The 15911-nt window shown below is 35.3% G+C and overlaps 2 protein-coding genes across 3 annotated transcripts; one reads left to right on the forward strand and one right to left on the reverse strand.

The window, feature by feature from the left end:
- The first annotated feature begins 471 nt into the window (after window positions 1-471).
- LOC121255662 (probable membrane-associated kinase regulator 6) lies at window positions 472-1761 on the forward strand. The gene is made up of 2 exons (XM_041156103.1): window positions 472-1266; window positions 1364-1761. The coding sequence occupies exons 1-2, from the start codon at window positions 519-521 to the stop codon at window positions 1369-1371; spliced, it is 756 nt and encodes a 251-aa protein (XP_041012037.1). The 5' UTR covers window positions 472-518; the 3' UTR covers window positions 1372-1761.
- Window positions 1762-9826: 8065 nt separating this feature from the next.
- Window positions 9827-15409, reverse strand: LOC121256747 (S-type anion channel SLAH2-like). 2 transcript variants are annotated; one of them, XM_041157631.1, is made up of 5 exons: window positions 15129-15409; window positions 12060-12739; window positions 10756-11526; window positions 10619-10650; window positions 9827-10513 (listed from the first exon to the last, which is right to left on the reverse strand). In XM_041157631.1, the coding sequence occupies exons 2-5, from the start codon at window positions 12723-12725 to the stop codon at window positions 10153-10155; spliced, it is 1830 nt and encodes a 609-aa protein (XP_041013565.1). In that variant the 5' UTR covers window positions 12726-12739; window positions 15129-15409; the 3' UTR covers window positions 9827-10152. The 2 variants fall into 2 exon arrangements, with proteins under 2 accessions (XP_041013565.1, XP_041013566.1); XM_041157632.1 differs by lacking the exon at window positions 15129-15409 and adding an exon at window positions 13563-13674.
- Window positions 15410-15911: the final 502 nt, after the last annotated feature.

Genomic DNA, 15911 nt, shown 5'->3' on the forward strand with positions numbered 1-15911 from the left:
AACACTGATTTCCTTCTCATTACTTTCCTCTTGTGAAGTTTGGGTTTATAAGAATGCAAAAAACATGACATTCAATCGAGTATTCTCTTCTTACTTTAATATCTAACGACCGCTTGGAATTCAAAAGGAAAAAATGGAGTATGCATGAACCTGAGCCATTTCCTTGTTTAGTTGCTTCTAATTGACTGTGAAATAAAATATATTTGTGAAAGAGAAACCATCATCTTTGTGAAGTTACAGAGGAAAAACAATGATTGAAAGGAGAAAAAAAAGTGGGGTAAACTAGTGATAGGAACAGTACATTATGGGTCTTGATGGGGCTCACATTTCTGTTTCTTCTCTCTTTCTCTTTTTCAATTATTAAAATTCGTTGTCTCCAAGGCAGACAACCACACAAGCAATTCCTTGGAGAATTGGATATTAAAATGTGTTTGTGTGTGTATATATATATATGTAATTTATATATATATATATGTGTGTGCATCAAATACTATGTACAGTAGTAGGAGGGCCTTTGCATGCTATTAACCTTGTGCATTTCCTCTTGTAGTGTATATATTTATTCTTCTTCTGTCTCCTATACCCTACATAGAGTGACATTCATGGAAGCTTCACAGCCTCTTTCGATTGAAAGCTTTTCATACAGTTGGTTAGTAAACCTAAAACCATCCTTGGAAAGCTTAGACAACTCCTTCAGAGCCTCACTCGACGCATCCGATGAAGCTTCCTTCATCGAGATGGACCCAACAATGCCACCCTCCAAGAGATTTTTCAGAAACTCTCAGGACTTCAAGTTTGATTTCCCTATTTCACAGTCTCCTCTCACTCTTCTTCATGCAGACGAGCTTTTCTCCAATGGCTATCTTACTCCTCTCTTTGTCGACCCGGTGAAGATGGATACATATTATGAGGCCTCGGACTCCACTCCAGCTCTGCCATCCTCTGCACATGCACCAAAAGTCCTTGTTCCAGCTGAAAACAATCCTTATTGCACGTCCTATAGAAGGTGTCGAAGACTATCAAAGCACATCTTTCAGAAGTACTTGGATTTTCTGAAGCCTTTCTTTCGAAAACTGAGAGGAAACAAGTCAAATTCTAAGCCTGAATTTGTTGATAAAGGAGTTCATAAGGCCATGAAGAACTGGGTATACTCGTCCCAAACATCTCCAAGAATAAGTGTAGCTTATTCAGCCGATGATTGGCGCAGATCTTGTGACTCTGAGAGCTCAATTTATGAGGCAGTTCTCCATTGCAAAAGATCCATAGGTACGCCTTTCTTAATATGTTATTGCTATTATGTTAGTTATCATCCTGCAAACATTTTGGGCACCAATTAACATCTTTTTATATTCTGTAATTTCAGAAAAATGAACAGAGGGTGTTGTACAAACAAAGATCTGCTGAAGACAAGAAAAGGAAAGAAAGGAAGAGGAAGAAGTGGAAAATTTTAAAGGAGAAATTTAAGATACGCATGGAAACAGAGGAAATGTAAGGTGACCAGAAGATCATCAGCCACTTGTTCTTTGTCCCTTTGCATTATATTTCTGGACTGATAGTGTAAAGTGGAAGCTGCGTGAATGGTCGGCAATGGGAATTAAAGGACTTAGATAGAGGGGAAAATTGACACATTACAATTTGTATGTATTTTTTCATCATGGGAGGAAAACTTCCTACTGCAAAGAATCTGCCTCCATTATTATTACTGTGCAGTTTTTACATCATGTTAAAAAAAAGATCTACCAAATACTATATTTCTACTTATGCTTAGGTAATCGGTCAATAGCTAGCACGGAATTTACTGGGATGAACGTATGAACAAGAGATTTACATTTTTATTTCTTTATTTTGCAAGTGTTGTCTGCAAATGACCATGTCCAGATTAGCTTTTACTGCTTAGAGGCCTTATTTTTCTTTCTTATATGATGAATATGTTCATTCAAATGCGACTTCATCCAAAAATGCTAAAGGTTTTGAGAGTGAGATAAGATTCAATTATTCATCTTCAAAGTCTGATGCGTGAAGTAAGGTTGCGTAAAACGTAGGGAGATTCAAGTCCATACACCTTAGATCTACAACTAATTGAAGTGACTAGAAGAAAACTACGCTTGTTTGTGTCACTAGCTCTGAATATATAGCAGCCACTCGAACCAAATGCTACTCTTTCGTACCCACAAGATGAGGAGGATCAATTGATCTCTAAATAATTTTCACAACTTTGTTTTTTTTTTTTTTTTTTTTTTTTTTTTTTTTTTCCAGAAATGCAGCAATTCTATAAAATAATATATATTTAACTTTTTCTGTAAATTGTATTAATTCCATCAATACTTTATACATTAATAAACTTCACCAGCTTGCTCAAAATCATTATTATTGTTGATTTATGTGTTTTCGTATTTTTACCCATCATTAAAAAACAATAAAGCTAGATTGACTTTTTAAGTAAAATTAGTTTGTAAAAATTATATTCGCAAGTCGTTGTGAAGGATGTACCCTCTACATTAGTGACATAGCAAGATTTAATTTGTAAGCTAATTAAATTCTAAATTTTTTTAATAAATCGTATCTTGTCACGTGATCAACAACAACGTGATAGAATGACTCATTTTATTATTAATATTCTTATAAATGGAATATAGTCATATTGACTAGAGTTGTCAACCTTTTATTCTTCACATCTATTTCAATTATCCATGTAATTTTGGAGGTATATAGTTATGACTTCTATGATTTCCAAAGTAAAAGGAAGACCCTCAAGCGAGAGTAACTTATTTTATCTTTTGAAGATCCATATAAGGGTCTTCTTTTTTACATCTAATGGCAAAACAAATAAGTGAATAAGACTATTGATGCACAAGGATTCAGGTCTGATGATGCTGAGATAATAGGAAAATGTGAAGATTTCTTAAATTTGGGAGATATTGTACACGTATCAGTATTTTGACCATAACTTTGGCTACGGTATCAAAATTGTGCACATGACCCAATTCAAAAAGCTCTTTTCGGTGTGCATGTTGTGGTCATCAAACTATGCCTAGTGATCTCGTTTTGACCCTGAAATCAGTTATTTTCTCCTCTGAATCATAGACAGGTTAGCCAAGTTGGACTCTAATGGTCAAGAGGCAATCTTTGAGAATAATAATAGCCTTCCGAAAGACATTGTGGGAGCTATTCGATTAGATCAAGTTGGCTTACACGTAATTCAACATAGATAAAAGGTTTTATGCAGGTTACATATTTAGATTTAGTTGAATTATTAAGGTATGTATTATGTTTTGCTTTTGATTTATATGCTTATTTTAGTATATTGTATTGTATTTGAGTTATTCTATATTTTATTTTGATGCTTGAGTTTGGATTTTATGATTATATGTAACCCCTAGGTGTCTGGTTCTAACCACGGTAATCATCCGTCATAAGTGAGGGCTATCAATAAAATTGGGGTATCAAACCTCTTCCTACAAAAAGAAAATTATTTTTTCTTTTATAGTAATGTTTCGTTGTCACTTTTAGGGATAATTCTTATTCCGGTTTAGGCAAGATTTTTGGCGAGATAGTGAAGTTATTACGTATGTTATTTTTATGCAATAATTTGAGTTTCACATTTTCAGGCAAAATTCTCCGAACCTCAAGTTTCTTTAGCTATTTAAACCCGACTTGTAGGCAACCAATTTTCAACTTTTACTAATAAACCCCATTCTCAGAGTTTTTTCTCTGTGTTTCATTATTTTTTTAGTATGATCAATTTCTAGTTTCTGTTGATTAATTAGTCCATTTAGCACGACCTCAACTATATTACTATTTAAACATTATGTCGTTCGGCTAACATGACAGCTTTTTATAACCATTAGATCAATTGCTAATAAAATTTATGAAAATTTAAGAGTAATTAAGTACTCTCATGTCAATAGAGTTGAATAATGGTGGGTAATAATGTAATATCCAACCTTGCTGTACAAACTTCCAAAATAGACTGCTTACTTTCATTTTGAACTAAAATCTAACAATCGTTCGGAGGGCTGTAAATGAATCAGTCTGTTCGATAGTCCACTCGGTTAAACTCGAATCGAAATCGACTCATGAAAAAAAAACTCGTTCGTGAAAGCAGATACCCACTTGATTTGTAAATGACACATACATAACAAAACTCGACTTGACTCGACTAAGCCTCTTTAAGGAACGTTCGTTTATGCTCGAGTCAACTCGTTAGCTCGACTCGATTAAAAGTCATTCATACATTGATAAATATATACATACACTTATATATATATTAGCTAATAATATAAGCATACAACTTTTATAATTAAATATATAATATGTAATCTAGTTATTTATATCTATATAGTGAATATACTTCATAGGTATATTTTATAATTTGTATAATAATTAGTCGATAAAATTTAATAATTTTATATACTAGTATATATGTGAGAACTATATATAAAATAGATATATGCTATCATATATTAAATGTATGTATTAATAATATATGTAGGTATATAATATATATATATTGTTATTTTGGATAAATATCAACTAGTTAGATATTAATTATTTATAATTGTTTTAAAATTTTATAATTCAATAGAGGTTTTACTTGTTAATTTTATAAATTCAATATTAAATCTTTTATTTTTTTTATTTAATATATTAATTATTAAATCTTATTCAAAAAATAAAAAAATAAACAATTCGAGCTTGAGCTCGAGCTCGGCTTGACTCGACTCCAACTCGTTTGTGGGATAAGCTCAAGCTCGAGTTCGAGTTAAGAGTTTGGTTTATCGAGTCGAGTTCAAACAAAAAATAAAAAAAATCTCAAGTTCGGGCTCGAACTCGAATTTGAGTATTTTAAATAGAGCCAAACTGGGCAAATAAAAAATCGGCTCGACTCGGCTCGATTACAGGTTTAGAGGACTGTAGCAAAGGACTGTAGAGAAAAAGTACATAAATATTGTGCTTGGAACAATCTTTGATTCCATCGATCGAGCTAGCTAGCTGTATATACTTTCTGCCGTGCGAGCGACGGCCAGCGTGTATATTCGCGTCAACATAATCATCGCTCAAACCAAACTTCAATCTGATCTTCGCACCGGAATCATTAATGTTATGGGTTCTAGTTTTGCCCATATCCATACAGCAATACTGTAGTACCTACACATGATGTCTGTTCATTAAGTATTCTTCACTCATTCTGCAGGCAAATAAATTATTAAACTAATGCCTTTGATGCTTAGATCCAACATTATTTGATGTTAAAGTTGTCATACCCAAAATGAAAGGCAAGGCAAGCCGCATCATTCCACAGCATCCCAAATGTAGATCGATCTTTCTATAATTCTAGTGCAGACCTAAACGCCCCAGAATTTTACTGCATTGTACTTTACGGAGTCTGTCATAATCTGCCATGTACTAGATCTTTCTAAATGCCATTTAAAACTGATGTGGTCAGTAGATAATTTTTTTTTTTTTTTTTTAAAAAAACAGAACTACTTCGAGTACCATTTTGTTTTGATCAGACCCAACAACCATGTTTACTTGTGAAATTAGGTCTTTATTTTGTCCAAAAATTCAAAGTGGACAATAAAATTATGGTACTATCCTCTTACAAATAAAGTAGAAAAAAAAAAAGAGCCATGGAGGTTTCAAGTTCCCGAAGCCATGCATGTGGTCCAGTATGTACGTGACAGGACTTTGTCTTCCAAATTATGTGCATATATATTCTTCTAATGATCTTTGTTGATGTCGTATTTTGCACCCCAAACAACTCCGCGAGGGATTGACTTGTTCCTGCAAATATGGGTAAAAGAGGGCTCAGGATGGTGAGAGACACCTCCGATGCCTAAGTCAGCATGGGTTATGAGTTTGTGATTTAAAAGAACTTAAATGAAAGTGCATAAAGAGTTTTTAGCCCCAGCGAGGTGGGGTGGGGGGGGGGGGGGGATATATATACCCGGCTGGAGTGGTCCCTTGGCAAGCCGATCATGACGATGTCGCTCCGTACTCAAATCGTGTCTTCTTCCACGTTCTACCATGCGACAGACCGTCCATGCCTGATCGTGACAACCATTGACAATCTAGGGTGCACGTCGTGACATGCTTGTCTCTAACTTTCATTAAATGTAGCGTGGTCTCGGCCTGACTTGCTCACCTCCCAAGTCTGTCCAGTCGTTAGTGTCCAGGGACCAGGGTTGTCCCTGACATTGTGTATGGAGATTGTCAGCCAGTAGTGGTGTCAGACCTTCTGACTCAAGGATTCTCATTCCATTCATCTGACTCCGCTGCTCCTCTCTGGGCTTCTTGGGCCGACCTTGCCATCCTATTCTTTTATACCGATTTCCTACTGTCGGGCTACCCTTAGACCCATCGATGCCTCGTGGGCTGGGCTCTTGCAGTTCAGCCCAACCTTGGGAACAACCTCCTTCACAATCTTGAATCTTGATCGATGCATTGCAAGTCATGGCCATGGAACCTGATTAATTTGAGTTTAGCGCTCTAGGCCAATTTTAGCTAGTGGAACTGGGAAAGAGAAAGGGCTAAGGGTAAGAAGTTTGTCACATGAGAAGAAGCAGGATAGAGAGACATGGACAAAATGTGCTATAAGATATGCCAAAGCTTGATAGTTGATAACACTGCTTTTGCATTTCTTTCTACTTCTTTTTTGTCTTCCCTGTTGGATCTTCCGCTTCACATCGGAGGAAGCAGCTAAACCAAGAGCTGAGAGTAGCTTTATTTTATAGAATTTTGTGTTTTCACTTGTTGCTGTAACTAAAATATATACCCTCAATTAGGTTGTGGGTGGGGGACCATAATACCTCATATATACATGCTAGCTACTTGTCGCTGCTATTGATCCTTCAGTCATTGTAGCTTGTAACAAGACTACCCAAGTGATAACGTCTCTGTGCTTGTCACCATTACACAATATTGCATAAAATTGCATTTGGAGGATAAGTTTTTGGAATGTACGTTGACAGGGGAATTGTGGGAAATGAATGAACCAAATTAATAAGAGTAGTTATAAACTGCTATTTATATATATATATATATATATATATATATATATATTAAGGCGCGTAGCTGTGTTGCTTTTCTTGAAATAGTATTTGGCCCCGGCAATCAACTTTGATCAAATATTTGAGTGCACCGAGTCAAGACAAATTAGGGCTAGTTTGGATTTAAAGATGAGATGAGATGATTTTAGATGAAAGTTAAAAAAATATTGTTAGAATATTATTTTTTAATATTATTATTGTTTTCAGATTTGAAAAAGTTGAATTGTTTATTATATTTTGTGTGAGAATTTAGAAAAGTTATAATGATAAGATGAGATGAAACACTTTTTAAATCCAAATGGAGCCTTAGTCCCTAGATAATAGTACTTAACGAAACCAAACCATAACACCTAGCTAACTAAAGCTCGATTATTTAGTACGAGATATTTGAGTCTATGCATCACTATGTTACAGTGCACGTTCTATTGCTACACGCAATAGAAATGGGATCAACAATCTTGGATTTTATAGATCCAACCAACTTCTTGTCACAAGCAATGGCCCGTGATCCCTATGCATTCGCCCTCGCAACCATATATTGATTGTCGTCTGCCAACGAATCAAACTATCTACCGGATGCTATTTTTCTATGTTACTAATTTTCCTAACCAAATATTATGAGAAAGAGGAAGTGGAAGCTTCTATCAACCAAGCCGAGCTAGCAAAGTGCAGCATAACACAAGCTATTACGACTTTTAGTCATAGTGTCATAGTTTGATTTTTAGACTGCAAAAAATCTGCTTCAAGTACCTTCCCCTCGTAGAAAATGGATGGGAGCCAAGTCACTAACTCCAGATTTTGTTTTTTCTTGTGTTATAATAGCTATTTTAAGATGATTGTTGGAACCTTCCATCCTTTTAACCCTTGTATCCTATAACTGTTTATAATATATATACACACACAATGCTTGCTTAGGAGAAAAAAACCAACTGGTCCCAAAAAGAGGAAAATGAAATTAAAACAGAAAAATACAAACAGACAAAGCTTGTCATTCATAATGAATTGACTCAAGTGCCCAAAAAAATGAAGAATCTAATTTGGTTCTCTTATTAATATATATGGCGGGGAAGCATGACACCGTTACTATAAGAAAAATGAGTATTTATCACAAGTTATTTGCGATGAAAATAACTATTTGTGATGATCAAAATAAACTCTTTTTGACAGCAAATAAACAATTTTCTTGTAGTGCGTACAGAGAGAACCACAGACAATTATGATATAGGATAACATCAATTTAAGGCACAAAAATAAATAAAAGAATTATAACTATGTGCTATAAATGTATCAATTAAGGATCTCAGTCACCATCAACTCGTCATGATGCTATGTCCTTAATTTTGTGTAGGCAAATCTAATATTTGCAATTCACACATGATAGATTAGTTTCGGAAGAAAAATACATTAATGAACTGATTATGATGAAGATGGTGATCCGTTAAGTTTCGTATCGAGAGACAAATTATATATTGTGCATTGAGAAGGGCTTCTTACAACTTGTAGACATGACATTGACCCAAAGAGACCAGCTAGCTAGGGGGCCAAAACCTTGCTACATTCCGCATGTCGGAAGCATGCATGCATTCTGGGTACGTATGGCCGTTCTATCCAGTACTTCAACGACAATATATATTATTGAATTGAATGGTACATACAACTTCTTTAATTCCGTTCATGCCTATTAATTGTTGCACCTATATTATATTATTCATTGCACTACGTACGACAGGCCAGCCGGGTAGAACTCCATATCGAAATTGCTTGGCTTTTGCTAGTTTTGAGGATAAAGAAATTAAGCATGCATATGGCTAGCTAGACATGGATTACAAACTCGTACTGAGAAGTTGCCCTTTTTGTGGACCGATCAGGAGCAATTTCCCCAAAGCACGTTGGCTTTCGGAACTGATACTTAATTTTGATTTAGGTACTGCTCTTCTACAACCAAGACAAATCTAATTTTGTAGTAAATATATTTATTTGCTAATTTCTGATGAAGAGGAATTAGTGTTTGACGATGCTAAGCTGGAAACTTCCATATTGACGGTGTTGGACTATTTCAAGAAGGCAGATGATCAGTATTATAAATATGGCAGGTAAAGATGAAGATTGCGCGAATTGGGGAAATATTATGCATGTATCAGTATTTTGGTTATAATTTTAGTTGCAGGTATTAGAATCTCACATATAACCCTAATTCAAAAAGCTTTTTTCTGCACGCAGCTATGCTTGGTGGTCCTCGTTTCGATCCCAAAATTAGCCATTTCACCCGTTGATTTAACTCTTTTTTTCTTTTATGATAATGTTACATCGTCGCTTTTAGAGACGAGTCTTATTATAATTTGGGCCTATTTTAGGCAAGATACTAATTTCGTTCCTTATTTTATTTTGACGCAATAATTGGAATTTTGGGTTTTGGGACAAAATTCTCAAAATCTCGGATTTCCTTAACTATTTTATTACATCTTTAAGTCCTAGTTTCTGTTGATCAACTAACCACCAGAATAATCCTTATTCTACTTGGCGTCAATTTCAGTTACGCGTACATTGACATATTAGCTAGCTAGAAAGTTTCATTTAGTGGCAATCTTATATTAATTAAAAGGCTTAATAACTAGACAATGTGGAATCCACCCATGAAACCATTGTAGAATGAAGTGTGTACTGCATGGCCCTAAACGACCAAAATCTTTCTAAACAGGAATCACATATATATTGGCCCTGTTAGTTCCAACTCCAGCAGGGTTTAGAGTGAAGTGTGTGACCAATATGTGACGATATTCAAAGCCATGGTTTTTTTCTCTTAGCTATACATTACTTAAACGTTTTAGAAGAAAATACAAAAATAATATTAGTTTTTACCCAATACCCATCTCTTACAATTTACAATAACTCAAGCTACTGTTTTTCATCACTCGGCTTAGTACTAGATCGTCCATTCACTCTGTACACATGTTCATTGGAACTGTCAAAACCCTAAATTTTGTTCCTCCCGTGTGTGTGAGTCGCGAAAGACATTGAACGATGTCACCATGCAAACTCTCAAGGCCACAGAAACATGGGCCTAATTATAATAGAAGCTAAAGCCTTAGGCCTATCTGCAAAATTAAGAGCTTGGAATATTTTGAGAGGCTTCTAAATCGTTGCCAACTGAGCCTGCAAATTTTAAGAAATTTTCTATATCTCTGGAATCGGAGCTGCCATGTCTTAAATGGAACCACTTCCCCAACGGTTTTGGTTTCTTGTCACTGATGGCAATAGCAATGTCATTAGGGAAAAGGTCTCGGAGAACAAAGGCATGCAAGATGGTTGTTATAAGCAGACCCATAACTGTAAGGGTAGCAGCGGCAGATAGTATGACAGACAGAACTTGGGTTACTACACATGGTACTTCATTCGAGTACCTGATAGTTGCAATGGCGGCACCAGTCATTGGGAAAGTGTAGGCCCACCATGCCAGTGAGAACCTATACATGGAATCAAATGAAAAAGGAATGTCAGAAAATCTAATCAAAGCTACAAATGGATTAACAATATATACTTTCTCAAGGGAGAAATATAAGTCGTCATACTTGAACCCTCGGAAAAAATTAAGCCGAACTCCCTGCACAAGGGCAGAAAAATCATTTAGTGTCTATGCATGCTTTCTAAGCGGGGACTTGAAGTAAAGATTTATGTTCATTTGCGTTAGTGGGGGAGCGATACCAACCAGTGACAAATATAGGAATAGGGCGATGAAGTAAGTAATCCGTGAACCATAATCAAAGGTGCCTTGAATCTTTGCCCATGCCATTGAAGCAACGCTTGGTACTGCTACAAACAGAAAGAACACTGGATGGAGGTCTTTTGGGAGAGTATCATTTGTTGGAAGTCTCTGGTAGAGAGTTACAAATAGGACCAAGTAGTGAGCCAAACCAACAGAAAAGAAGAATATAGGCCCTTCTTTTAGCCCCATTGATGCACCCAGTAATGCCCCCACAAAATTTCCGACTACAGAGAGATGGTTTGAAGGATTGGCCACCTTTGATAGCCTCCTGTGGCCTCCTGACATCCACTGTCCATAGATCTTGACCTCAAGACAGAAAATTGGTATCATGAGAAAATACCAAAGAGCTGGGGGCAGGTTGTTAGCAACTGAAGGTGGCACTCCCAGAGCTAAGAACAGGAGGGCTATCCAAGGGGCAAAGAAGAAGTTGATTCGGATAGGGTGGTAGTACTCACGGCGAACTGCTTCAAAGTAGAGAATCACTTTCAGAAGGTAGATGGAAGCAACTGTGGCAGTAAGAGCAATTGAAATGCACCATAAAAAGAGATTAACTGCGGGGCTTATGTGAAGAAATTTTGTGGAGGCAGAAGTGGCCAGGGCTTTCCACATAATTGCTTGGCTGCTAACTCCAAGACAGATACCAAATGAAGAGATGGGATAACGTAGAAGAAATGGCCATGTCTTATCATTCGGAAGCACTACTTCCTCTGAAGCCTGTAAAAAAGACTGCACAATGATGAAGAAGCACAAAGCACAACAAGTTTGAAAGAAAATCTAAAATCAATATACAAATCTGACAGTGAAACATATAGGTTGCAAGGTAACCACAATTATAGTAGCATCTAAGATTTACTAAATTACTCTTTATGTAGAAAAACAGTCCATTAATCAGAAAGAAGCACGATCAATATATAAAGGTAAATACCAGTCTAACCAAGTTTCCTCATAATCATTTTTACTTTCAGACTTGCACTAGCAATGTCCCAAGGCAACAGAGAATGAACTGAACACTAGCAAAAGCTAGCAATAGCAGTACGTGATTGCTTTGTCAGAATAGAGAATTTATTTTCATGACATGTATATATGGAAGTTAAGGTTGCAGGCCTTAATCATATAAACCGAAGCCTGCAATCTCCAAGCTAGAAACAAACATCTTGCTCACTTCAAAACCAAAATTCATTAGAGGATAGCCCGACTTTATGAACTGTGTAAAATGCTCCGAAAGGTTGGGAAAGGAAAGCATATACCTTAAGGGTCTCCAGCTCTGGCCCTTCCAAGGCATCGAAGTACCGATCCACAGGTAAATTTATTTCGACTTCTCTACTCCGCCCTGTGTCCTCCTCGGGTCCGGCTTCCGGTGTTGGCTTTCCACGCAGCAATGTGATCTGCCTCTCAAGTTTCCCAGACCATGTTTTGAAAGAATCAAATCTCTTGTCCTTCAACCTTTTAATACTTTGGTGGTAGGCAAATTGTCCGTCCTTATCATATGCAGCATTTGTTGGCATTGGCTGAGAATGATGTTTTAGCTGTTTTGGTGGATCACTGCCAGCAGTCTTGGATACAAAAGAAGAATCTGCAATCCCATCCTTAAAAATGGTTTCACCACTGAACAGAACTCTTCTGGTTTTCTGTAAGTGGACTCCAACTGGAGATGGAGGCATGCTGATAGAAATAGAACGCCCCCTTTGATGATGGTAGATGGGTTCAGTTTCATCGCCCTGTTTTTCAGAGACGCTTACAGTAGTTGATGGACTGAGAGATTGAGATTCGCTTGGCTGACAATGATCAATGATGAAGTTAGCCAACTTAATGTCATCAAAGCCGGCCACTTCATTTGATGATATATACCTGATGAGAGATGGAACTTCAGGGGAATCCTGCTGAGCAATACCAAGATGTATCTCGTTTTCCATTGATACAAAAGCACCTGAAAGAATCCACAATTAATGGGGTTTAAAATCAGTGCAGTTGTTTGAGGCTCTCAGAATGAGTGAATACTTTGAATAAAATCATTTCCAAGTAAGAAACTAGGTACATATAATCAGGGATAATTGCATAATCAGTCATGAGTAACTTTTAACCTTTCAAAACAAATCCATGTTTTTTCACTTTTCATACATTAAAATTTAAGATTTGAAGAAACTCGTAATTTAGTACATTCTGCCTGGTTATTATTAGTTTTCCTAATGAGAAATTGCCTAGTGACCTAAATTCCATGTGTCAATTAATTCAAAGGTGATGGCATGAACCTTTTCGACATGTCAGTCACTCCATTGAAAAATGACAAAAAACCATATTAATCTTCTTATTTAATAATGAATTAAAAGGACTAAAAAAAATAAAAAATAAAAAAAAGAAGAAGAAGAAGGAGGAGGAGAAGAAAAGAGAAAGACAGTAACAGAAAATAGAAATAAAAAGATAACAGGAGAATATGTTAAAAGAGTGAAAAAACAAATAATAAATGCAACCTAGGTGATAGCCATCAAACTACCCATGCCTGATGATAGTCAAATTCAATCAAATATAAATGATTTTATTATATATGGCCACTTTTACATTTTTCTTTTTTATATTTTATTAATGTAATTGATCAAAATAATTATTTTATATTAAAAAAATTTACACAATCAATCATATTAATAATGTGCATAAAGAGTATATAAAAGTACCTATAAATTGAATTTTTGAATATAAATAAAAATAATACTTTTAGGTAAATAATAATAAATGTATTAATTAATTGATTCTACCTGATCATGAATACCGTCGTGGCCCAATGAGCACCACGAACTGGTGTCATCCAACGAGATTACTGCGTACCAGAGTGGTTCTACTTTCTCTCGGGAAACTTCCTATTACTTGTCCTTTATTTTTGGGGGCGGCTACTACGCCGCCCCATTTTGACCGCATACCGTCTAATTTTTTTTTTTATATTTTTTTAATATATTTAAATATATTTAAAAAATAAAAAAAATATACTAATATATTTAAAATTACTTTCTTAACCACTAAATAAAATAAAATAAAATAAAAAAATAAATTTTGACTAGAAGTCAAATAGAGATGTCAAATTAAAGAGATAAAGTAGACTTTATCTTTATTTTTAAAGAAACGCTTCTGACCGGCACTTGGTGGTTTCACCCCATTAACAGCAACCAATAAAAAGATGACATCTCAGTATTATATAAACACTTAATTTTGTTTGTATACATATACCTTTACCCTTTTTTTGCTTCTTTAATTGATATTTATATTTATCTTTTTCTTTGCTATAATTTTTCATGTTTATTGAATTTTGGTTTTACAACCCTTTTTTTAAATTTTATATAGTTTTTACTTTTCAACATTGGGTAGGTAACCTATTCATAAAGACGTAGACGCATGTGAGCTTTTTCCACTGGCCACGTACTGTCGCAATTGCAAAGAAATTTTTGTTGCTCTCTCTTCCCCTCTTTTGCTATTATATATTTATATATATAGAAAGTGATATATACCTCATGCTCATTATATTATTATCCTATGGTATCATATCATTTAATAGTTGATGGATATGTCACGGTAGCATGCATTATGAGATAAATAATTAAATATGTAGTATAAAGCATGACTCGGTATCATTACAAAAATAATTATTTATTTGTTACCAATTATTTTATATTAAAATAATTATTTTTTATCAAAATTGGTCTATTATTATTGCAAATAGTTATTTTTATTATAACTAATTTATCATAAATATTTATTTTTCTTGTAGTTTGTGCACGAACACGTGTGTATATATATATATATATATATATATTTAAATAAAAGTTGCTCAGTAAAGGAATTAGAATAACAGAAAGAGGGAAAAGAGAGAGACTAGCCATATATGCCAATAGGAATTATGATAACGAGAGTTGCTCCACACATGAGTTCATCGCAAAAATATCCATCTAACATGTTAGATGGATATTTTTAATCACTCTAAATATGAAATGCAGCACTGATCTTGTTCTGACTTAATTAAATCATAACAAAAGATGGAAAGGTTTTGGGGGTTGTGACTACTGCATTAATATCAGATTTGCGTAAATGCAAGCATTACTGTTATAATCTCTTTTCATCTTGAACATCTTTTGAAGTGGATCATGAGTATTAATCAACTGCTAATTAAGTCACTTGAGTGCCCTTACTGTTAGAATTTTGAATAACAAGAATTATGCCATATACAAAGCCAAGCATGCACAAGTTATAACCAATATCTAAACTGGAATACCGAGAAAAAAAAAAAAAAAAAAAGAAGGACGTTGCTGTAATCAAAGATTGAGAATTCGAACCTCAAAGCTTCGGCTATCTGAAAACTGATTTCTTGGGCAAGCTAGCAGTACTACTTGTTGCAGCTCAGGCTGCAGAAACTCCGATCGAATTGTATTCAAGCGGAACCAAAGAGACAAGTCTGATCCGTTTGTCTTCTCCAGCAGCTAGCAGATCCGTTTGGTTAAAAACTTGTAAAAAGAAGTATGGGACTCGGAAAAAGAAAAATAAGCGCAACCGGCCGCACCCAGATCGATCTCCCAACCATGAGAAGCGCGCAGCATATAATACATATAGAACAGTCTAACGCAGGGACCATGTGCACGTCAAAAGCATTTCATGATGTTTGGTGACTCTGGCTAGTTGTTTGGGGCCGGATTGAGACGTTGGTGCAAAAGACAAACTATCTAGCAAAATTTAAATCTAATATTCCAGCTGCATGAATGCTTTAGGTGAGAATATGGTATGGTAGGTGAACAGGAAATTAAGCAAAGACAGGCTTGCATGATTTGTCATGATTCCATTACCCTTAAATTCATGAGTCCTATCCTTTGATATCAAGATATATAATAGGTTGAATAGATTAGCAGCAACAAGGGGTGCCTTCGGCTGCACCATTTTTATACATAAATTAACCTAAAATAGTTGTATATCTGGGGATAGTAATACTGCGGCCAATAGGTAGCTGCATGCGCATGCATGCTGTAGCAGGCATTGAATGTGAAAGGAAACGACACACTGTATAATTGAAAATTAGAAAAGCAGCATATCTCAGTTACTAGAAGCTGTCTCTAAACGAACCGAGC

This window comes from Juglans microcarpa x Juglans regia, chromosome 3D, assembly GCF_004785595.1.
Source record: "Juglans microcarpa x Juglans regia isolate MS1-56 chromosome 3D, Jm3101_v1.0, whole genome shotgun sequence".
Lineage (NCBI taxonomy): Eukaryota > Viridiplantae > Streptophyta > Magnoliopsida > Fagales > Juglandaceae > Juglans > Juglans microcarpa x Juglans regia.

Bases quoted from the DNA above. Each gene is read 5' to 3' on its own strand.
- LOC121256747 (XM_041157631.1), bottom strand. From the start codon at position 12,725: ATGGAAAACGAGATACATCTTGGTATTGCTCAGCAGGATTCCCCTGAA. The intron at 11,527-12,059 runs GTATATGCTTTC...TCTTTTTTACAG, and splicing joins CAGAGCTGGAGACCCTTAAG to GCTTCAGAGGAAGTAGTGCT. The intron at 10,651-10,755 runs GTTGGTATCGCT...GCCCTTGTGCAG, and splicing joins TATTCCTATATTTGTCACTG to GGAGTTCGGCTTAATTTTTT.
- LOC121255662 (XM_041156103.1), top strand. From the start codon at position 519: ATGCTATTAACCTTGTGCATTTCCTCTTGTAGTGTATATATTTATTCT.